We start from the raw sequence: 24,700 nt of genomic DNA on the forward strand, positions 1-24,700 counted from the left end.
GGGGAGTGAGCGGGGGGAAATTGAGAAGCAATGAGGGTGGGGAGATTTGAAGGGGAGGGGTGAGGGGGGAGTTTGGGAGGGAAGGGACAAGGGGAGGGATTTGAAAGGGATGGGATATGGGGGAGATTTGGAGGGGAGGGGTGAGGCAGGAGTCTAGGAGGGGAGGGGCGAGGGGGCGTCTTGGCGGGGAGGGGTGAGGGAGTAGTTTAGGAGGGAGGGGGCAAGGGGGGAGATTTGAAAGGGATGGGTGATGGGGAAGATTTGGAGGGGAGGGGTGATGGGGAAGATTTGGAGGGGAGGGGTTATGGGGAAGATTTGGAGGGGAGGGGTGAGATTGGATTTTTGAAAGTGTACGATTTATGGGAAACGAACATTTATTGCAAAATGAGTTTCTTGTGACCTTCGAGTTAAAAATACGTTTAAGGACGCTGGATGGAGGATGGAGTGCAGGAGAGTTTAGGGAATGTAGAACAAAGGCACTATAGGAGATGGATATTTTTTTTGGGATGAATTGATTTGGTGAGCAAGTCGAAAGCAGCCTTTTAAAGAAGAAGAAGAAAAAGGTGTTATAAAATATGACGGAATACATAACTTGAGGGGAAAGTGTAAACATTGAAGGTTAATGAGTGAAAACTATCTGGGGAAATGGGGGAGAAACACGTGGTCGAAGAACGAACGAACGAATAAGAATGAATAAAGGAATGAGAACAGAGAAGGAAATGTTTTTTTTTTTTTTTTTTTTTTTTTTTTTTTTTTTTGAGTTGAGATTTACACAAGGAAGTAGGCTATGGGTGAAAAGACTGGGAAGTGGGAATACAGAGAACGAAAGTTATTGGATCACAAACGACGGACCACTGAGAGAAAAACAAAGCCTCAAGGTTGTACAGTGCACACTGTACAAGGCCTTGCTCGCGACACGGCAAACAGACGATCAATTTATGAAAGATAAACACCGAGAAACAACCAAAGTTGCACACAATAACTTCACACACCGAAAGATAAATACAGTTTCGACAAAATACAATTGTGAATAGACTTAACTTCGAAAAACGTGGAGACCGTGTGGAGCTTCGAAAATCCCTGCCGCCGTCTCCAAGATCCCAAGATCCCCAAGGGTGGGGGCGTGGGGAGCTTTTTATTTTTAATATACTTTTTTTTTATACCAACACTTAAAACACAAAAACATATAATAAAGGGAGCGTGAGACAAGAGAGGGGGGGGGGGGGTGGAGAGAGGGAAGCAAACAAGCACAACAACAGTAGAGAACAGGGACGTCGATAGATCTGTGGAAGAGAAAGGGCCGTTGGCGGAAAGAGGGTGGGGGCGTGGGGGGGGGATTCTTTCCACCGACACCCTTCCTGCACACGGCCACTTCCCAGTTCTTTCCACCTCACCACATGCTTTACCACTTGCCATCACCTTCGTCTTTCCGATATTCACCTTCAGACCTTTTGTCTCCATACATTCCTTCCACTTGTTCATCTTTTCCTTCAGTCCATCCATACTTTCCGCAATCAACACCAGATCATCTGCATACAACAACTCCCACGGTAAACCCTCCTTTACGTTCTGAGCCAGCACCACCATCACAGCTACAAATAGTAGTGGACTTAGTACCGACCCCTGATGCACTCCCACCTTCAACTCAAACTCACCACTGTTCCCGTCCTTCGTCCTTACAGCTGTGCATTACACTTTTGTACATTGCCATCACTACTCTGATCAACCATTCCTCCACTCCTAACTTCCTCAATGCCCATGTCACTACTTCGTGTTGAACCCTGTCGAATGCTTTCTCCAGATCAACAAACCCAAGAAACAACTTCTTCCACTTCTCCATGTACTTCCCCAGCAACTGCCTTACAATAAAAAGCGCGTCTGTCGTTCCTCTTCCTGGCATAAATCCAAACTGCATTTCGTCGATCTTCGCTTTCTTCCTTACCCTCCTCTCCAACACCCTTTCCAATACCTTCATTCCATGCTCCAATAACTTTATCGCTCGATACGAGCCACAGTCCAGAGGGTCACCTTTCCCCATGTATAGAGGGACGAGGGTACTCAGTTCCCAATCCACTGGAATGCAGCCTTCTTTCACCACCAGATTACAGATCTCTGTCATTCTCTTCACACCCCAACTTCCTGCTGCCTTCAACATATCTCCCACAATTCCCGTCAGCCCTCCCGCTTTTCTACTCTACATTGCTTTTATCGCTTCGCATTGCTCCTGGTGTGTACCCCGATTTAGAATAAGTGCACCGTATCCCTGCGTATCGTAAGAGGCGACTAAGGGTTGGCGTCAGGAAGGGCATCCGGTCATAAAAACATTGCCTTAAACAGGGAACCATGATTGTCATGGGGCCCGCAAGGCTAACCACCGCACTAGCGGGGAAAAATGGCCTTAAAACGATCATTCATTCATTCATTCATTGCTTTTATCGCTTCCTCAACTTCTTCTCAGTTATCTTCTTTGCCGGTCCTAAAACTGGGTTACTCTCTATGTTGCCATCCCATTCATTCTCTGCATTCAACAGCATTTCCATATATCTCTTCCATCTTCCTTTAATTCCATCTGGGTCCACAACGATTTGTCCCACTTCATCCTTCAAGCAACTCACCCCCATCACATCACACCTCTCTTTCGCTATCTGCTTTGCAATCCTGAATACCGCTCTCTGACCCTCTTCCGAATCCAAGCGTTTTCCGAACATTTTCCTCCATGCCTCCTGCCCCTTTGCTACCTCTTTCTTTGCAGCCTTCTTGGCTGCCTTATAACTTTCATGCTCTGCTTTTTCTGCCTCCGTACCCTTTGCCTTCTGCCACTCCTTGAACTTCTTCCTCTTCTCGTCAATCCTCTTTCCAACTTCATCATCCCACCACCATGTTTTTGAGTGCCTCGGTGGTCCTTTTGTCCATCCACATACCTCACCAACGGCTTCCAACAGACTATCTTTCATTGACATCCAACCACTTTCAAGCTCAACCACATCATCCTCTACCCTACTCAGCCTCTCTTTTAATGCCTCCCTTACTGTCACCTCTTTCAACCTGCACACCTTCATTCTCGGTTGGTACTTCACCCGCCGAGCTCTCCTCGCACCTTTCACCCTTATGTCGCAGACAACCAGGGCGTCAGCTCCTGTTTGGCTCAGGTCGTGAAGCGGGAGTTGGGGATTGAAGATTACGAGGCATTGCTGGCGTGTGCAGAGAGTGCTGAGGTTCGCTCTGAGTTTTTCATGCTGGCCCGGGAGCGCCTTTCCTTCGCCGCTTACGCTGTGCTGAGACGCGCCATTGAGGGTTTGCTTCCCAGGCATCAGGACAGTGTCGAGGCACCTCACGGAATTGATTCCCCAAGTCTCCAGCCATTCCTGGGGAGTCTGCTGGATTCTATGGTGGTGCTTTTTAACCACCGTGAGTAAGGAACTCTCGCTGTCCGCCAAGAGACTCAGTTCCTTGGAACCTATGATTTATGGGCAAACGGCAGTGGAAGCTGAGTTTACCACACAGGGATACGTGTTCTCAGAATTAGGTGGGATGGTGTGGTCACTATTTTTCTGCTTGCAGTTATTTTGCTATTTCTCTCAATTTGGCACCACCACGTTTTATTTTCAATATACATTTTGTTTATACTAACACTTAAAACACAAAAACATATAATAAAGGGAGCGGGAGACAAGAGGGGGGGAGAGAGGAAAGCACACAAGCACAACAACAGTGGAGAACAGGGACGTCGGTAGATCTGTGGAAGAGAGAGGGCCGTTGGGGTTACACGGTATAAAACAAATGGACACTACAAGGACTTTCAGGAAAGAAGCCAGAATTTGAAAAAGGTGGATAACGGGGGTAGAAATGATCAAGGTTTTGGATGGGGGAAGACAAGACAAGAGATGACGGTTAACCACTGTTTTAAAGACCTGGAGGAAGGAGTGGGATTGAAGAGAATGTGGGAGTTTGTTCCAAAGGTGGGAGAACTTTGACTTTCAGTCAAAGTTGGAGATTTGGACGTGCTTGATACAGCATTAATTTATTCCCGTGTAACAGCCATAAAACTTTCTCGAATCGCTGACAATTAATGACATTTTGAAATATGAATTGGCTGCAATTTCCCCAGCAATGTTTATGGATTCTGGTGACATGCAGATTGCAAAGGGAAAGTGTATTGAACAACGACATTGAATTCTCAGCGTGACTATATCCTGTACCAGAAACAGTAGTGATCGGTGGTTCAGCTATCTTGTGAATTGTTCATTGGCCTCAAAATAAATTTGGCTGAGATTGTGTCAAATCCCAGGGCGAGACTAATAAGTGCAGAAAGTGGGAGCGATCAATGAGAGGAGAATGTTCCTGCTTTACTCCTGCAAAATGTATCTTAGCCTGAATTTCATCAACATGATTTCACATAGATTGCTTTGTAATGACGTGTTGAACATTTATTTGACACTCATTTAGTAACCATGCTCGTGTTAATCTGTTTATGATAAGCCCTGTTGATAAGCTGGTATTCTCTTGCAGAGGCAATGATTGGGACAGGACCTGAAAGTGAGACGAGGAATGTTCACATACAGGAATGTTCGTCAAATCAAGTACTGAATGCTGACTTTGTGAAAACGGAGCCTTTGTCATCAGGTGATATGTCACTGATATACTCTATATGAGTGTTCTTATTTGTCACCAAAAGCTCGTGGCAGCGTGAAGTGTCTTCTGTCATGATTTTTGAAGGTCACGTGCAATTAAACTGATGATGTTTTACTTTCGAGGTTGACAGGTGCTGTATGTGATTGGACTTGAGTAACAGGAAGTTGGGGGAAATTAAGGAAAGCAGTGATGATCTTTTATTAATTTTGAGGGAAAAGAAAACCTGTCTGTTAGCCCACCATCGGTAAGCTTGCCTACTGGCCCGTACTACCCAGAAGGTAGTAGGGTACGTATAATAATTAGTGAACGTTTCCGCCATTGAGAACCAACCCAGGAAAGGTCACCATTCTGCAGCATTGCTGTAGGTAAGATAGGGCAGGAACCTGGAATCTGGTTAAGGTAGGGCACTTGGCACACAAGGGCCTGCTCTTTCTGATGGGTGGATCTCCACTTACTACCAGCAAGCACCAGGATGTTTAAATGTTTACTCAAATACTGTTGTTTTATACATTTTCTATTTCCAAAACACTTGTGTTCATGTCCTTGGGAATTATCTTCAGATTAGGAACAATAGAAGCAAACTTTTTTTCTCAAAGGTTTAACGATCGATTGCTTTTGCATTCCAGATGCTTCATTGTGGGAAAGAAACACTCTGCTCTTTGTTGCTTTCACATTTATTTCCACATTTCCCTTTATGGTTAAAAAAATTTCTTTTTCTTTATTTCTCTCCTTCTTTATCTGTCTGTCTGAGGAGAAGAGAATTCTTGCAGAATTTTTTCTGTAACGTTCACTTAACTGCACCTGAATGTGTTTGAGGGTAGTGGAGTAGCGGCTGAAACCCGAATCCTATCCAGTTTCCTCCTGATGACTCCACATTTGCTGTTTGCTTATTCAGGTTCCTTCTGATGACTCCAATGCATCATTTGGTTTTTCGTTTGATTATGTTTCTTTCATATCTTGATGCTGTGTGGGCTGTGCTTCCCCACTGACAGACCTCTGGTAGATTTTATATGTTGCTGTGTTGGAGCCTGGGGACTAACTGCTGAAATCTAGCTATCTGACTTCTTCCCAACATCTTTGTTCCTTTCATACTACTTTCTACTTTTTCAGAGTTCTCTTTTTTCATTCTAATTCTTGCTTTTTCTTTGTCCCTTTTTATATCCATCTGTCTAAGGAGAAGTCAATTCTTGCAGTAAGTTTTCTATAATGTTCGCTTGGCTGCACCTGGATGGATTTGAGGGTAGAGGAGTAGCAGCTGAAACTCGAATCCGATCCAGGTTCCTCCTGATGACTTCATCCTGTGTTGTTGCAGTCAGTGAAGTTGTCCGAACAGAGGTGGACTCTGCGGTCGAAGAATGCAGACTGCATATGGCCAAGCAATGCCAGGTAGTGATTCTGGATCACTCACCGCTGAACCATGACAAAGCTCAAAGAGGGAAAGTTATGTGAGCCTGGTGTAACACGTAACGTTCCTTGGTCTGTTAACGTTGCCTCGGCCGCCTCTGATCACCGTGTGCATGTGTCAATCTCCGAGTGCACTAATTCTGGGTGCGCCGAGCGTCGGGTTTTGTTAATACCGACAAGGATGCGTCGAGTACCAGATGTCAGCCGTACAACATGAATGCTCACTGCTCCGATCGGGCCGAGGCCTTCCCGAGGGCATCACTCTTGACGCACAAGCTGTCCGTGCACTTCACCGCATGTCCAACCAGATTTCAAATGAACTAACAACAAATAAATACTCAGTGATGAGCTTTGAAGAACTTTCATTTGTATTTGAGGACAAAACACTGTCGTTACAACATAAGAAAACACGTCTCCTCGGCATGAGCATCAGACTCCATTCTCACTTAAGCATGTGACTAAATCCGACGAATCAGCAGTGAATTGCAGAGGGACCAGTCTATTATTATATAGATAAGGGTAAGATGGGTCAGGGTAAGATGGTATTATCGCCAGGTTAACATTTGTCTCCACATGTCACACCTGGCTCGAGCTTAAGCCCGGCTCCTCATTGTTTATCAAGAGAGATTTTCAGAGAAACTACCAAACACAGAGACTCAAATTTACTGTTGTCTCTACTCACCTTTACCCGCCCACTTGCATTGTGGAATATTTTCCAAAAATATCGCCAAAACTGAAATTTTTCTCGTACATCTCCAAACTGAATCTTCATTTAAGGAAATGCTCCTTCTTTTAAAAGCTTTTCAAAACATTTTAAAATGCTTCAGTTTCATTATTTTTCTTTAATGAGTACCCCAAGTATTTTTCTTTGTGATAATCTATTCCTTTTCCTCTTATTTTTTTTACAAATCTCTCTATCACCTAAATATTTTACAAATCTCTCGATCACCTAAATATTTTACAAATCTGTCTATCACATAAATATTTTACAAATCTATCACATAAATATTTTACAAATCTCTCTGTCACATAAATATTTTACAAATCTATCACATAAATATTTTACAAATCTCTCTATCACATAAATATTTTACAAATCTATCACATAAATATTTTACAAATCTCTCTGTCACATAAATATTTTACAAATCTATCACATAAATATTTTACAAATCTCTCTATCACATAAATATTTTACAAATCTATCACATAAATATTTTACAAATCTCTCTGTCACATAAATATTTTACAAATCTATCACATAAATATTTTACAAATCTCTCTATCACATAAATATTTTACAAATCTATCACATAAATATTTTACAAATCTCTCTGTCACATAAATATTTTACAAATCTATCACATAAATATTTTACAAATCTCTCTATCACATAAATATTTTACAAATCTATCACATAAATATTTTACAAATCTCTCTATCACCTAAATATTTTACAAATCTATCACATAAATATTTTACAAATCTCTCTGTCACATAAATATTTTACAAATCTCTCTATCACATAAATATTTTACAAATCTCTCTAGCACATAAATATTTTACAAATCTCTTCTATCACATAAATATTTTACAAATCTGTCTATCACCTAAATATTTTACAAATCTCTCGATCACATAAATATTTTACAAATCTCTCTATCACCTAAATATTTTACAAATCTCTCTGTCACATAAATATTTTACAAATCTCTCTGTCACATAAATATTTTACAAATCTCTCTATCACATAAATATTTTACAAATCAATCTATCATCGAAATATTTTACAAATCTCTCTATCACATAAATATTTTACAAATCTGTCGATCACATAAATATTTTACAAATCTCTCTATCATGTAAATATTTTACAAATCTCTCTATCACATAAATATTTTACAAATCTGTCTATCACATAAATATTTTACAAATCTCTCTATCACATAAATATTTTACAAATCTCTCTATCACATAAATATTTTACAAATCTCTCTATCACATAAATATTTTACAAATCTCTCCATCACATAAATATTTTACAAATCTCTCTATCACCTAAATATTTTACAAATCTGTCTATCACATAAATATTTTACAAATCTCTATCACATAAATATTTTACAAATCTCTCTATCACATAAATATTTTACAAATCTGTCTATCACCTAAATATTTTACAAATCACTCTATCACCTAAATATTTTACAAATCTCTCGATCACATAAATATTTTACAAATCTCTCTATCACGTAAATATTTTACAAATCTGTCTGTCATATAAATATTTTCCAAATCTCTCTATCACATAAATATTTTACAAATCTCTCTATCACATAAATATTTTACAAATCTCTCCATCACCTAAATATTTTACAAATCTGTCTGTCACATAAATATTTTGCAAATCTCTATCACATAAATATTTAACAAATGTCTATCACATCAATATTTTACAAATCTGTCTATCACATCAATATTTTACAAATCTCTCTATCACATAAATATTTTACAAATCTGTCGATCACCTAAATATTTTACAAATCTGTCGATCACCTAAATATTTTACAAATCTCTCCATCACATAAATATTTTACAAATCTCTCTATTACATAAATATTTTACAAATCTCTCCATCACCTAAATATTTTACAAATCTGTCTATCACCTAAATATTTTCCAAATCTCTCCATCACCTGAATATTTTACAAATCTCTCTATCACCTAAATATTTTACAAATCACTCTATCACGTAAATGTTTTACAAATCTCTCGATCACCTAAATATTTTACAAATCTCTCGATCACCTAAATATTAGACAAATCTCTCGATCACCTAAATATTTTACAAATCTGTCTCTCACCTAAATATTTTACAAATCTATCACCTAAATATTTTACAAATCTATCACCTAAATATTTTACAACTCTCTCTATCACCTCAATATTTTACAAATCTCTCTATCACCTAAATATTTTACAAATCTGTCGATCAACTCAATATTTTACAAATCTCTCTATCATCTAAACGCTTGGTGCACCAACCCTCCTCCTCCACCTGGCCAACTTAGCCAGCACCACGTTTTTCGGTGCCTTCCACAAAAATTCCTTCCACCCATTCCATGATCTTTGTCCCCATATGTCCAGTTTGGGAATCTTGAGAAATCCTGGTTGCAGAGGTTGTTTGCTCATGACAGTCAAATCCCATTCACATCCTTTCACAGTGTTAAGCCCCTCCATAGTCAGTACACTATTACACTCCTGCATATCTCTGACAAGCCTGCGTCATTCCAATTCCACCCCTTCTATGTGTCCAACACTTCAGCATCCCTCCACTTCATGTCTCCTCTTTCTGCATCTCCCTTCAAACCACTCTCTCAAAGTTTCCTCCTTGGAAGGCCTCAAAGATTTCCCCTCATGTCACCACTCTCCGCTTTTCCCTCGGCCCGCACCCTCCCGTCTCCCATATCTTCATCCCACAATATCATATCATTCCAAAAAGGCCAAAACAAATGTGTGCCCAATCAGGAGAGCTGGAAAATGACATCTGTCCAACTTCAAGATTGAACTTTCAGACTTGTCTCCCTCCAAAAGCTGGTGGCGCCTTGTTTAGTCTGTCTCCATTGTATGCGCCCCTCTATCCCTTCCCTCACTTCAAATGGTACCACAGCTGACTCCGCTCATGAGAAGGCTGAATGCCTCAATTCTGTGTTTGTTTCCAAATTATGTGACCCCAGCCACTCATCCTCGATACCCAACTGCTCCTGGACTTTTTTCTCCTGAGAATGTGGAGAGGTTTCTGGCAATCCTTGACTGCAATTGGACCGGATGGCAGTCGCTCACTTGCCCTAAAAACCTACTCGGTTGCTCTTGCACCATTTCATGTGTTTAGAAGTCAGCCAACGTCACGGCATTGCATAAAAGGTACAAAAACTGATTCGCTGCAGATATATCGGCTAACTTCTGTCGTGGAAAAATTAAATGTCCTCTCGTGGTTTGACTATGAAGCGTTTTTACTCGGAGAGATAAACTGACTTTAATACAAACAAAGGACCAAAAAGTACCAAAGTATCAAAAGTACCAAAAAACATCAAATAAAAACTCAAGTACAGAAATGACAGCACTCAGAGAGAATATCTCTAAATCCCCTTGTGACAACAACAACAACAACATGCATTTTAAGGCCATTTTCCCTGCTAGAGCGAGGGTTAGCCTTGCGGTCCCCATGACAATCTTCTCCATTTTGCCCTATTTTATGCATCTCCCCTTGTTAACCCCCTTGCCCGCATTTCTTCTTCCACCATCTTCAGCCAAGTCTTTCTCGGTCTTCCCCATCCTCTACTTCCTTCTACATTCATTTCCATCACTCTTCTCAACCAGTCACTTTCATCCTTCCTCAACACATGACCAAACCATCTCAACCTGTTTCTCTTCACAGCATCCATCAAAGGCTCTATTCCCATCATCTTTTGCAATTCATCATTTGTCTTCCTCTCTCTCAACGATACTCCATACATCCACCGAACCATCCGCATTTCCACCCTTTCCAGCCTTCGTTGCTGCTCTACGTTCATTACCCATGTCTCGCTCCCATAAATCATAACACTTCTCACACATGCAGCATACACCTCTCCCTTCAGCTTCAACGACACTCCCCTCCTCATCAGCGCGCCACTCAGTTCCCGAAACTTCTTCCATGCACATCTCACACCAGCAACCGTTGCCGAGTCTGATCCACCTTCTCCATTCAGCATGTCTCCTAGGTAGCAAAATGTTTTCACACCTTCCAGCTTCACGCCGTCTCCCAGATCCAACTCAACATTTCCTCCATCTGCAGCTCCCTCTGTACACACCTTACACTTGAATGTAGCTGCCACATTGGTTAATGACCCTCTCAGACCATTACATTTTTGATGAACCCACTCAGCGCACATTGTACATTGAATGGAGTTCACTCCGACACCCTTCCTGCACACAGCACACGGCCACTTCCCAGTTCTTTCCACCTCACCACATGCTTTACCACCTGCCATCACCCTTGTCTTTCCGATATTCACCTTCAGACCTTTTGTCTTCATACATTCCTTCCACTTGTTCATCTTTTCCTTCAGTCCATCCATACTTTCCGCAATCAACACCAGATCATCTGCAAACAACAACTCCCACGGTAAACCCTCCTTTACGTTCTGAGCCAGCACCTCCATCACAGCTTAAAATAGTAGTGGACTTAGTACCGACCCCTGATGCACTCCCACCTTCACTTCAAACTCACCACTGTTCCCGTCCTTCGTCCTTACAGCTGTGCGTGCTCTTGTACATTGCCATCACTACCCTGATCAACCATTCCTCCACTCCTAACTTCCTCAATGCCCATGTCACTACTTTGCATTGAACCCTATCGAATGCTTTCTCCAGATCAATAAACCCAAGAAACAACTTCTTCCTCTTCTCCCTGTACACTACTCACAATAAGTTAGGGATATTGTGGGAGTGAGTTTATTTTTTTTATAGGGGTTAGGGTTGTGGTATTGAAATCAAGAATGCTGTGTTTTTTCACAATCATTAATAACCATAGAATTAGGACCAACAACTTTTTTCAACATAACTAATACACAAAATCAACATAACCCAAATACACCGAAGAACCTGTCAATATCCTTAACTTATTGTGAGTAGTGTACTTCTCCTGCAACTGCCTTACAATAAAAAGCGCATCTGTCGTTCCTCTTCCTGGCATAAATCCAAACTGCATTTCGTCGATCTTCGCTTTCTTCCTTATCCTCCTCCCCAACACCCTTTCCAATAACTTCATTCCATGCTCCAATAACTTTATCGCTCGATACGAGCCACAGTCCAGAGGGTCACCTTTCCCCTTGTATAGAGGGACGAGGGTACTCAGTTCCCAATCCACTGGAATGCGGCCTTCTTTCACCACCAGATTACAGATCTCCGTCATTCTCTTCACACCCCAACTTCCTGCTGCCTTCAACATATCTCCCACAACTCCCGTCGGCCCTCCCGCTTTTCTACTCTTCATTGCTTTTATCGCTTCGATAAAAGTCTTTCATTCATATAATATTCATTCATATAATATTGCTTTTATCGCTTCGCATTGCTCCCGGGGTGTACCCCGATTTAGAATAGGTACACCGTATCCCTGCGTATCGTAAGAGGCGACTATGGGTTGGCGTCAGGAAGGGCATCCGGCCATAAAAACATTGCCTCAAACAGGGAACCATGATTGTCATGGAGCCCGCAAGGCTAACCCCCGCACTAGCGGGGAAAAATGGCCTTAAAACGATCATTCATTCCTTCATTCATTCATTGCTTTTATCGCTTCCTCAACTTCTTCTCAGTTATCTTCTCTGCTGGTCCTAAAACTGGGTTACTGTCTATGTTGCCATCCCATTCATTCTCTGCATTCAACAGCATTTCCATATATCTCTTCCATCTTCCTTTAATTCCATCTGGGTCCACAACGATTTGTCCCACTTCATCCTTCAAGCAACTCACCCCCATCACATCACACCTCTCTTTCGCTATCTGCTTTGCAATCCTGAATATCGCTCTCTGACCCTCTTCCGAATCCAAGCGTTCTCCGAACATTTTCCTCCATGCCTCCTGCGCCTTTGCTACCTCTTTCTTTGCAGCCTTCCTGGCTGCCTTATAACTTTCATGCTCTGCTTTTTCTGCCTCCGTACCCTTCGCCTTCTGCCACTCCTTGAACTTCTTCCTCTTCTCGTCAATCCTCTTTCCAACTTCATTATCCCACCACCATGTTTTCGAGTGCCTCGGTGGTCCTTTTGTCCATCCACATACCTCACCAGCGGCTTCCAACAGACTATCTTTCATTGACATCCAACCACTTTCAAGCTCAACCACATCATCCTCTACCCTACTCAGCCTCTCTTTTAATGCCTCCCTTACTGTCACCTCTTTCAACCTCCACACCTTCATTCTCGGTTGGTACTTCAACAGCTGAGCTCTCCTCGCACCTTTCACCCTTATGTCGCAGACAACCAGGGCGTCAGCTCCCGTGTGGCTCAGGTCGTGAAGCGGGAGTTGGGGATTGGAGATTACGAGGCATTGCTGGCGTGTGCAGAGAGTGCTGAGGTTCGCTCTGAGTTGTTCATGCTGGCCCTTTCCTTCGCCGCTTACGCTGTCCTGAGACGCACCATTGTGGGTTTGGTCCCCAGGCATCAGGACAGTGTCGAGGCACCTCACGGAATTGATTCCACAAGTCTCCAGCCATTCCTGGGGAGTCTGCTGGATTCTATGGTGGTGCTTTTTAACCACCGTGAGTAAGGAACTCTCGCTCTCCGCCAAGAGACTCAGTTCCTTGGAACCTGTGATTTATGGGCAAACGGCAGTGGAAGTTGAGTTTACCACACAGGGATACGCGTTCTCAGAACTAGGTGGGATGGTGTGGTCACTCTATTTTTCTGCTTGCAGTTATTTTGCTATTTCTCTCAATTTGGCACCACCACTTTTTATTTTTAATATACATTTTTTTTATACTAACACTTAAAACACAAAAACATATAATAAAGGGAGCGGGAGACAAGAGGGGTGGAGAGAGCGAAGCACACAAGCACAACAACAGTAGAGAACAGGGATGTCGGTAGATCTGTGGAAGAGAGAGGGCCGTTGGGGTTACACGGTATAAAACAAATGGACACTACAAGGACTTTCAGGAAAGAAGCCGGAATTTGAAAAAGGTGGATAACAGGGGTAGAAATGATCAAGGTTTTGGATGGGGGAAGACAAGACAAGAGATGATGGTTAACCACTGTTTTAAAGACCTGGAGGAAGGAGTGGGATTGAAGAGAATGTGGGAGTTTGTTCCAAAGGTGGGAGAACTTTGATTTCGTGCTTGATACAGCATTAATTTATTCCCGTGTAACAGCCATAAAACTCTCTCGAATCGCTGACAATTAATGACATTTTGAAATATGAATTGGCTGCAATTTCCCCAGCAATGTTTATGGATTCTGGTGACATGCAGATTGCAAAGGGAAAGTGTATTGAACAACGACATTGAATTCTCAGCGTGACTATATCCTGTACCAGAAACAGTAGTGATCGGTGGTTCAGCTATCTTGTGAATTGTTCATTGGCCTCAAAAGAAATTTGGCTGAGATTGTGTCAAATCCCGGGGCGAGACTAATAAGTGCAGAAAGTAGGAGCGGTCAATGAGAGGAGAATGTTCCTGCTTTACTCCTGCAAAATGTATCTTAGCCTGAATTGCATCAACATGATTTCATATAGATTGCTTTGTAATGACGTGTTTAACATTTATTTGACACTCATTTAGTAACCATGCTCGTGTTGATCTGTGTATGATAAGCCCTGTTGATAAGCTAGTATTCTCTTGCAGAGGCAATGATTGGGACAGGATCTGAAAGTGAGACGAGGAATGTTCACATACAGGAATGTTCGTCAAATCAAGTCCTGAATGCTGACTTTGTGAAAACGGAGCCTTTGTCATCAGGTGATATGTGGCTGATATATATATATATTTTTTGTATACAGAGTCGAGGTGATGGCAAGTGGTAAAGCATGTGGTGAGGTGGAAAGAACTGGGAAGTGGCCGTGTGCTGTGTGCAGGAAGGGTGTCGGAGTGAACTCCATTCAATGTACAATGTGCGCTGAGTGGGTTCATCAAAAATGTAGTGGTCTGAGAGGGTCATTTACCAGTGTGGCAGCTACATTCAAATGTAAGGTGTGCACAGAGGGAGCTGCAGATGGAGGAAATGTTGAGTTGGATCTTGGAGACGGGGTGAAGCTGGAAGGTGTGAAAACATTTTGCTACCTCGGAGACATGCTGAATGGAGAAGGTGGATCAGACTCGGCAACGGTTGCTCGAGTGAGATGTGCATGGAAGAAGTTTCGGGAACTGAGTGGCGTGCTGATGAGGAGGAGAGTGTCGCTGAAGCTGAAGGGAAAGGTGTATGCTGCATGTGTGAGAAGTGTTATGATTTATGGGAGCGAGACATGGGTAATGAACGTAGAGCAGCAACGAAGGCTGGAAAGGGTGGAAATGCGAATGGTTCGATGGATGTGCAGAGTATCGTTGAGAGAGAGGAAGACAAATGATGAATTGTGAAAGATGATGGTAATATTGCCTGTGATTGATGCTGTGAAGAGGAACAGGCTGAGATGGTTTGGTCATGTGTTGAGGAAGGATGAAAGTGACTGGTTGAGAAGAGTGATGGAAATTGATGTAGAAGGAAGTAGAGGACGGGGAAGACCGAGAAAGACTTGGCTAAAGATGGTGGAAGAAGAAATGCGGGCAAGGGGGTTAACAAGGAGAGATGCAGAAAATAGGGCAAAATGGAGAAGATTGTCATGGGGACCGCAAGGCTAACCCCCGCTCTAGCAGGGAAAATGGCCTTAAAATGCATGTTGTTGTTGTTGTATACAGAGTCGAGGCTCGTGAAAGAGCTAACATTTATCAAGCAAACAAATCAAACAAACAAGCAAGCAAACAAAGTATATAAAAAGGAGAGCGGTCGACAAGATGGGGAGAGAAGGGGAGGAAGCACACAAACACAACATTTGATAGCAGGGACATCGGGAGATGTGTGGGAGGGATAGGGCCTGGGGGGAGGCAGGATAGGTATACAACGCAAGGACACCAAGGACTTCCAGGAAAGAAGACAAAAGTCACCTCAAAAAAGTGGATTTGGGGTGAAATTAGCGGGGGTAGAAAAGATCAAGGTTTTGGATTGGGGAAGATAAGAGATGGTGGTGAACAGCCGTTTTAAAGACCTGGAGGGAGGAGTGGGATTGAAGAGAGTGAGGGAGTTTGTTCCAGAGGTGGGAGAAAAGAGGAATGAAGGAGTGAAGGTGAGCAGAGAGTCTTGATTTTGGCAGTTTAACCATAAGAGGGTTGCAGGCAGATCTTGTGCGACCTGCAGGAATATTTGGGGGACAGAGCCCAGAGAGAGCTGGGGGAGCAAGGCCAGAGAGGAGTCGGTAGAAGACGGAAAGACCACCAACCTGCCTGCGGTGAGTAAGTGAAAGGCCCTCGGAGATAGCGTCATCGCGGGAGATTCCAATGATTCTGAATGCTTTGGTTTCAACAGCGTGAAGACGAGCTAGGTGTGAGGCAGGAGCACCAGCCCAGAGGGGAGAGCAGTATTCCATTGAGCTGCGGATGAAAGCCTTGTATGTGGTGAGGAGCTCAGGTGTGCCAAGGAAGGACTTCGCACGACGGAGGATGCCCAGTCGGCGACTGGCTTTGGAGGCCAGCTTGGAAATGTGGTTTTCCCAGGAAAGATCATGGCAGATAGTGAGACCCAAAAGCTTGAGTGACAGAACTTCTTGGAGAGGATTATTCAGAAAGTAGATGGGAGGGTTGTCCAGTCGGTCTTTTCGGAGAGACATCGTAAGAGTGTGAGATTTGTCAGGATTGAAAGACATGTTCCGCTTGTTTGCCCAGTCTGTGATTTTGGCCTGGTCTGCAGAGAGTGAGGAGGCTGCAGACTGCCGATCTGAGGGATGAGGAATGGAGCGGCAGAGAGTGGAGTCCTCAGCAAAGAGATAAAGAGGATTTTCAAGAGAGTCAGAGAGATCATTGATGAAGACCAGAAAAAGCACAGGGCCCAGAACACTGCCTTGGGGGAACTCCAGCCTGAACAGGAAGAGGAGATGAGAGAAACCCATTCAGGGCCACACGTTGACTACGACGAGAGAGGAAGTCCGCCAACCATGCGTGGAGATTTCCATGGATACCAAAGGAGGAGAGTTTGGTGAGCAGAGCGGGGTGCCAGACCATATCGAAGGCACGTGATATGTCGAGGGACAACAACAAACAACATGCATTTTAAAAGGCCATTTTCCCTGCTAGAGCGGGGGTTAGCCTTGCGGTCCCCATGACAATCTTCTCCATTTTGCCCTATTTTCTGCATCTCTCCTTGTTAACCCCCTTGCCCGCATTTATTCTTCCACCATCTTTAGCCAAGACTTTCTCGGTCTTCCCCGTCTTCTACTTCCTTCTACATTCATTTCCATCACTCTTCTCAACCAGTCACTTTCATCCTTCCTCAACACATGACCAAACCATCTCAACCTGTTCCTCTTCACAGCATCAATCACAGGCTCTATTCCCATCATCTTTCGCAATTCATCATTTGTCTTCCTCTCTCTCAACGATACTCCGCACATCCGTCGAACCATTCGCATTTCCACCCTTTCCAACCTTCGTTGCTGCTCTACGTTCATTACCCATGTCTCGCTCCCATAAATCATAACACTTCTCACACATGCAGCATACACCTTTCCCTTCAGCTTCAACGACACTCCCCTCATCATCAGCACGCCACTCAATTCCCAAAACTTCTTCCATGCACATCTCACTCGAGCAACCGTTGCCGAGTCTGATCCACCTTCTCCATTCAGCATGTCTCCGAGGTAGCAAAATGTTTTCACACCTTCCAGCTTCACACCGTCTCCAAGATCCAACTCAACATTTCCTCCATCTGCAGCTCCCTCTGTGCACACCTTACATTTGAATGTAGCTGCCACACTGGTTAATGACCCTCTCAGACCACTACATTTTTGATGAACCCACTCAGCGCACATTGTACACTGAATGGAGTTCACTCCGACACCCTTCCTACACACAGCACAGGGCTACTTCCCAGTTCTTTCCACCTCACCACATGCTTTACCACTTGCCATCACCTTCGTCTTTCCGATATTCACCTTCAGACCTTTTGTCTCCATACATTCCTTCCACGTGTTCATCTTTTCCTTCAGTCCATCCATACTTTCCGCAATCAACACCAGATCATCTGCATACAACAACTCCCACGGTAAACCCTCCTTTACGTTCTGAGCCAGCACCTCCATCACAGCTACAAATAGTAGTGGACTTCGTACCGACCCCTGATGCACTCCCACCTTCACCTCAAACTCACCACTGTTCCCGTCCTTCGTCCTTACAGCTGTGCGCGCTCTTTTGTACATTGCCATCACTACTCTGATCAACCATTCCTCCACTCCTAACTTCCTCAATGCCCATGTCAATACTTTGCGTGGAACCCGATCGAATGCTTTCTCCAGATCAACAAACCCAAGAAACAACTTCTGATATGTCGAGGGAGACAGCTCTAATTTCCTGTTTGGCATTGAGGACCTCCACCCATTGTTGAGACAGCAGAAGCAGCATGTCCAGAGTAGAGTGACCTGGTCTGAAACCAAATTGATGATCAGAGATCAAGCCATTGGAGAAGAGGAAAGATTTCATATCCGAAGCAATGATGGATTCCATGACTTTGCTGATAATTGGGAGAAGGCTGATTGGTCTGTAGTTGCTAGGATCTGTTTTTGCACCTTTTTTGTGCAAAGCGGTGATGTTGGCTGATTTCCAAGCAGATGGCAGTTGACCTTGAGCAAAAGAGAAGGTGAAAAGAACAGAGAGAGGGAGTGAAAGAGCGGAAGAACAGGATTTTAGGACCCGTGGGCTGATGCCGTCAGGTCCAGTTGCAGAATCAGAGTCGAGGGTTGACAGAAACTTTTCCAGCTTGTCAGGAGGAAAGGACACGGAGTCCAGGAGCAGCTGGGTATGACTGGGTACGGTGGGTACAGAGAGGGATGGGTTTGGGACACAAGACTTAGAGGCAAACACAGAGTTGAGGCATTCAGCTTTTTCACGTGCGGAGTCAGCTGTGTAGCCGTTTGAGGTAAGGGAGGGGATGGAGGGGGAACAAACACCAGAAACAGATTTGACCAGACGCCACCAGGATTTGGAAGAGGGAGACAGATAAGAGAGTTCGGTCTTGAGAACGGAGAGATATTGTTTCCTGGCTCTCCTGAGGGTGGACACACACTTGTTTCGGGCTTTGTGAAAGGAAATGAGATTTCCTTCCGTTGGATTTGCTTTCCAGGAGCCGAAGGCAAGTTGTTTCTGGGCAACAGCCTCACCACAAGATTCTGTGTACCATGGACGTGAGGAACGATATGACAACTGAAGACGAGATGGGATAAATCTGTGCATGAGAGAGAGCAATTTACTTTGGAAGAATTCCCAGGATGAGTTGATGTCAGAGGTGGTAGAGATGGGAGACCAGTCCAGATGATTGATGGCTGCTTGAAGACCGTGCCAGTTGGCCTAAGTGAAATGCCAGACTCGTCGACGCTGAGCAGGCTCCCTGAGAATGGTCAGAGAGATGTCCACTTTAACAAGCACATGATCAGATGAGCCGATTGGAGCAGACGAAGAGCAGCAGACATTTTCAAGGAAGTTACTCATAACCAAGTCCAGAAGAGAAGATGCTCCGTTGACTGAGATCCGGGTCGGTAAATTGACAGATTGTGTCAGTCCCAGTGAGTTGCAGAAGTCCTTTGCTGAGGAGCCATGGCTGGTGAGAGAGGTACCCACACCCAGCCAACTGGCATGGTGACAATTGAAATCACCACATATGAGGAAGAGAGAGTTAGGATGAGTAGACAGAAGTTGGTCCATATTATCAGACAGCGAGATGTAGATGGAGTCATCACTGTTTGGTGGACGGTACAACACACATATGAACAAGAGGTGGGAGCGAAGGGGAAGCCGTAGCCAGAGGTATTCCTGGGGGTGAGGTGGAGAGAGTGCAGTGCAGGGCGAGTGAGGAAGAGAGTTTTTGATAAAGATAGCAACCCCACCTCCAGGACGAGGCTCAGGTCTATCATACCGGAGGAGGGAGTAACCCGGGAGAGATACTAAGGAATCAGAGACATCATGAAGGAGGAAAGTTTCTGTTAAGCAGATCACGTCTGGTTTGACAGAAGCAACCTGTATGGAGAGATCAGTTGAGTTTGAACGAAGGTCCCGGATGTTTGAGGTCCATACCGTTAATGAAGAGGAAGGGGGAGCATCGGATACAGAACAGGGGGGAGGAAGGGTAGGGTAAGATGTGGAAGAGGTGGAAGAGGTAGGGAGAGCTGTTGAAGGTGTGTCAGAGATTTCAGAATAGCTCGGAGAAAGGGAAGGACGGGCGGACAAAAGGTTTGATGGTGATTGGGTGAGGCACAATGAGGTGTTATTTGAGGAGGGGGAAGAGCGAGGCAGAAGGTTGGGGGAGATGGAGGTGAGAGTTGGAAGGGGGAAGAAGCGGGGAGGACGCTTTGAGGAGGGGAGTGAGAGGGGGGAAATTGAGAAGAAATGAGAGTGGGGAGATTTGAAGGGGAGGGGCGAGAGGGGACTTTAGGAGGGAAGGGACAAGGGGAGGGATTTGAAAGGGATGGGATATGGGGGAGATTTGGAGGTGAGGGGGGAGTCTAGGAGGGGAGGGGCGAGGGGGAGTCTTGGAGGGGAGGGGTGTGGGGGGAGTTTAGGAGAGAAGGGGCAAGGGGGGAGATTTGAAAGGGATGGGTGATGGGGAGGATTAGGAGGGGAGTGGCAAGGGGGAAGATATAGAGATATACTCTATGTGAGTGTTCTTATTTGTCACCAAAAGCTTGTGGCAGCGTGAAGTGTCTTCTGTCGTGATTTTTGAAGGTCACGCGCAATTAAACTGATGATGTTTTTCTTTCGAGGTTGACAGGTGCTGTATGTGATTGGACTTGAGTAACAGGAAGTTGGGGGAAATTAAGGAAAGCAGTGATGATCTTTTATTAATTTTGAGGGAAAAGAAAACCTGCCTGTTAGCCCCCCATCGGTAAGATTGCCTACTGGCCCGTACTACCCAGAAGGTCGTAGGGCACGTATAATAATTAGTGAATGTTTCCGCCGTTGAGAACCAACCCAAGAAAGGTCACCATTCTGCAGCATCGCTGTAGGTAAGTTAGGGCAGGAACCTGGAATCTGGTTAAGGTAGGGCACATGGCACACAAGGGCCTGCTCTTTCTGATGGGTGGATCTCCACTTACTACCAGCAAGCACCAGGATGTTTAAATGTTTACTCAAATACTGTTGTTTTATACATTTTCTATTTCCAAAACACTTGTGTTCATGTCCTTGGGAATTTTCTTCAGATTAGGAACAATAGAAGCAAACTTTTTTTCTCAAAGGTTTAACGATCGATTGCTTTTGCATTCCAGATGCTTCATTGTGGGAAAGAAACACTCTGCTCTTTGTTGATTTCACATTTATTTCCACATTTCCCTTTATGGTTAAAATTTTTGCTTTTTCTTTATTTCTCTCCTTCTTTATCTGTCTGTCTGAGGAGAAGGGAATTCTTGCAGAATTTTTTCTGTAACGTTCACTTGACTGCACTTGGATGTGTTTGAGGGTAGTGGAGTAGCGGCTGAAACCCGAATCCTATCCAGTTTCCTCCTGATGACTCCATATTTGCTGTTTGCTTATTCAGGTTCCTTCTGATGACTCCAATGCATCATTTTGTTTTTCGTTTGATTATGTTTCTTTCATATCTTGATGCTGTGTGGGCTGTGCTTCCCCACTGACAGGCCTCTGGTAGATTTTATATGTTGCTGTGTTGGAGCCTGGGGACTAACTGCTGAAATCTAGCTATCTGACTTCTTCCCAACATCTTTGTTCCTTTCATACTACTTTCTACTTTTTCAGAGTTCTCTTTTTTCATTCTAATTCTTGCTTTTTCTTTGTCCCTTTTTATATCCATCTGTCTAAGGAGAAGTCAATTCTTGCAGTAAGTTTTCTATAATGTTCGCTTGGCTACACCTGAATGTGTTTGAGGGTAGTGGAGTAGCGGCTGAAACCCGAATCCTATCCAGTTTCCTCCTGATGACTCCATATTTGCTGTTTGCTTATTCAGGTTCCTTCTGATGACTCCAATGCATTATTTGGTTTTTCGTTTGATTATGTTTCTTTCATATCTTGATGCTGTGTGGGCTGTGCTTCCCCACTGACAGACCTCTGGTAGATTTTATATGTTGCTGTGTTGGAGCCTGGGGACTAACTGCTGAAATCTAGCTATCTGACTTCTTCCCAACATCTTTGTTCCTTTCATACTACTTTCTACTTTTTCAGAGTTCTCTTTTTTCATTCTAATTCTTGCTTTTTCTTTGTCCCTTTTTATATCCATCTGTCTGAGGAGAAGTCAATTCTTGCAGTAAGTTTTCTTTAATGTTCGCTTGGCTGCACCTGGATGCATTTGAGGGTAGAGGAGTAGCAGCTGAAACTCGAATCCGATCCAGGTTCCTCCTGATGACTTCATCCTGTGTTGTTGCAGGCAGTCAAATTGTCCGAACAGAGCTGGACTCTGCGGACGAAGAGTGCAGAATGCATATGGCCAAGCAATGCCAGGTAGTGATTCTGGATCACTCACAGCTGAACCATGACAAAGCTCAAAGAGGGAAAGGTAGGTGAGCCTGGTGTAACACGTAACGTTCCTTGGTCTGTTAACGTTGCCTCGACCGCCTCTGATCACCGTGTGCATGTGTCACTCTCCGAGTGCACTAATTCTGGGTGCGCCGAGCGTCGGGTTTTGTTAATACCGACAAGGATGCGTCGAGTACCAGATGTCAGCCGTACAACATGAATGCTCACTGCGCCGATCGGGTCGAGGCCTTCCCGAGGGCATCACTCTTGACGCACAAGCTGTCCGTGCACTTCACCACATGGCCAACCAGTTTCCAAATGAACTAACAACAAATAAATACTCAGTGATGAGCTTTGAAGAACTTACATTTGTATTCGAGGACAAAACACTGTAGTTACAACGTAAGAAAACACGTCTCCTCGGCATGAGCATCAGACTCCATTCTCACTAAAGCATGTGACTAAATCCGACGAATCAGCAGTGAATTGCAGAGGGACCAGTCCATTATTATATAGATATGGGTAAGATGGGTCAGGGTAAGGTGGTATCACCAGGTTAACATTTGTCTCCACATGTCACACCTGGCTCGAGCTTAAGCCCGACTCCTCATTGTTTATCAAGAGAGCTTTTCAGAGAAACTACCAAACAGAGACTCAAATTTACTGTTGTCTCTACTCACCTTTACCCGCCCACTTGCATTGTGGAATATTTTCCAAAAATATCGCCAAAACTGAAATTTTTCTCGTCCATCTCCAAACTGAATCTTCATTGAAGGAAATGCTCCTTCTTGTAAAAGCTTTTAAAAACATTTTAAAATGCTTCAGTTTCATTATTTTTCTTTCATGAGTACCCCAAGTATTTTTATTTGTGACAATCTATTCCTTTTCCTCTTATTTTTTTTACAAATCTCTCTGTCACCCAAATATTTTACAAATCTCTCTATCACACAAATATTTTACAAATCTGTCTATCTCCTAAATATTTTACAAATCTATCACATAAAAATTTTGCAAATTTCTCTATCACATAAATATTTTACAAATTTCTCTATCACATAAATATTTTACAAATCTCTCTATCACATAAATATTTTACAAATTTCTCAATCACATAAATATTTTACAAATCTCTCTATCACATAAATATTTTACAAATCTGTCTGTCACCTAAATACTTTACAAATCTCTCATCACATAAATATTTTACAAATCTCTCTATCACATAAATATTTTACAAATCTCTCTATCACATAAATATTTCACAAATCTCTCGATCACATAAATATTTTACAAATCCCTCCATCACATAAATATTTCACAAATCTGTCTATCACCTAAATATTTTACAAATGTCCATCACATAAATATTTTACAAATCTCTCCATCACGTAAATATTTTACAAATCTCTCTATCACCTAAATGCTGTTGCTGATTCGGGGGTCGGCTCTCCCCTTATCAAGGGGGGGTTAATCCCCTTGTCTTATAAGCTGGCCGTCCCCCAATCCTGGAAATTATAACGTTCCTTTCCGGTCGAGATTGGCCAGGGTGATTGGTCAATGGAGTCCCAAATACCTGAGTGCCAATCCGACCGCAAAGCAGGGAGATAACTCCCGCTCGGACCGCGGACAAGATGGAAATTGCCGAGCGGTTTAGCAATCCGAAGCCCGAGCCATTAACAAAGGACTAAACCCGATCCTGAGCGGTTTCCCAAATCGTGCCACAGGTACTCAATGGAGATAAAGGACGAAGACGATCGAATGGAGAGGAAACCAAAAGGTAAGGAAGAACAAAGGATTTATTACAACAACCAAAGAAGAGGAAACGAAAGGGAAGAATGTACAAGAAGAAGAAGAATTAGGACACAGAGCAAGCTTATCTATACAGTCTTACTTAACCCCAGGACAAACAGACAGACTTACACGGGAGGGTAGTGGTAGGGGAGGAAGGTCCAGGCAGATGGTAGGGGAGGAAGGTCCAGGCAGATGGTAGGGGAGGAAGGTCCAGGCAGATGGTAGGGCGTTGAGGTCCGGCTCCGGTCCAGGCTGAAGAATGGGAGGCAGCTTGCGTGTCGCTGGCGCGCGATCGGACCTTACAGATGGCGGGGAGGGTGGGGGGTAGGCCTTCGCAAGTCCGTATGCGCAGTTCTCCGCTCGTGACCTCCTTACTCAGCTTCTCAGGTGTTCAGCGCCGCGTAATGATTCCTCGTGCATCTGGTACAAACAAGCTCAACAACCGGCAACAATAGGGGACTAGAGGGCCTCAGCCTATTGCAGCAATGCGAGCACCCCCACATCTCTCTCTTCTCTCTCTTAGCACCTCCTCCTCTCAGCACTTCTCCGTGTAAAGGCACCGCTCTTGCGCTTATATAGTGCGCTTTGAAATCAAGCCGCGTACTCTCGCACTCCGCCCACCGGTGAGCTCACCTCAGCCCTGGT

The 24,700-nt window shown here is 43.9% G+C and overlaps 2 protein-coding genes across 2 annotated transcripts in view; both read left to right on the forward strand.

Moving 5' to 3' along the window:
- The window catches only part of LOC137426794 (uncharacterized), a 150,189-nt gene that overhangs the window by 38,477 nt on the left and 87,012 nt on the right, over positions 1 to 24,700 (forward strand). The window contains exons 5-6 of the mRNA XM_068115692.2: positions 4,510 to 4,623; positions 14,414 to 14,527. Of these exons, the coding sequence (XP_067971793.1) occupies positions 4,510 to 4,623; positions 14,414 to 14,527 (228 nt within the window). The remainder of the gene's footprint in view (positions 1 to 4,509; positions 4,624 to 14,413; positions 14,528 to 24,700) is intronic.
- The window catches only part of LOC144892415 (uncharacterized), a 37,767-nt gene continuing 33,354 nt past the window's right edge, over positions 20,288 to 24,700 (forward strand). Inside the window, exons 1-2 of the mRNA XM_078779014.1 lie at positions 20,288 to 22,055; positions 22,176 to 22,304. Of these exons, the coding sequence (XP_078635140.1) occupies positions 22,226 to 22,304 (79 nt within the window). The 5' untranslated portion in view covers positions 20,288 to 22,055; positions 22,176 to 22,225. The remainder of the gene's footprint in view (positions 22,056 to 22,175; positions 22,305 to 24,700) is intronic.

The sequence above is a fragment of the Myxine glutinosa genome, chromosome 5 (genome assembly GCF_964187855.1).
Source record: "Myxine glutinosa chromosome 5, kmMyxGlut1.1, whole genome shotgun sequence".
Taxonomy (NCBI): Eukaryota; Metazoa; Chordata; class Myxini; order Myxiniformes; family Myxinidae; genus Myxine; species Myxine glutinosa.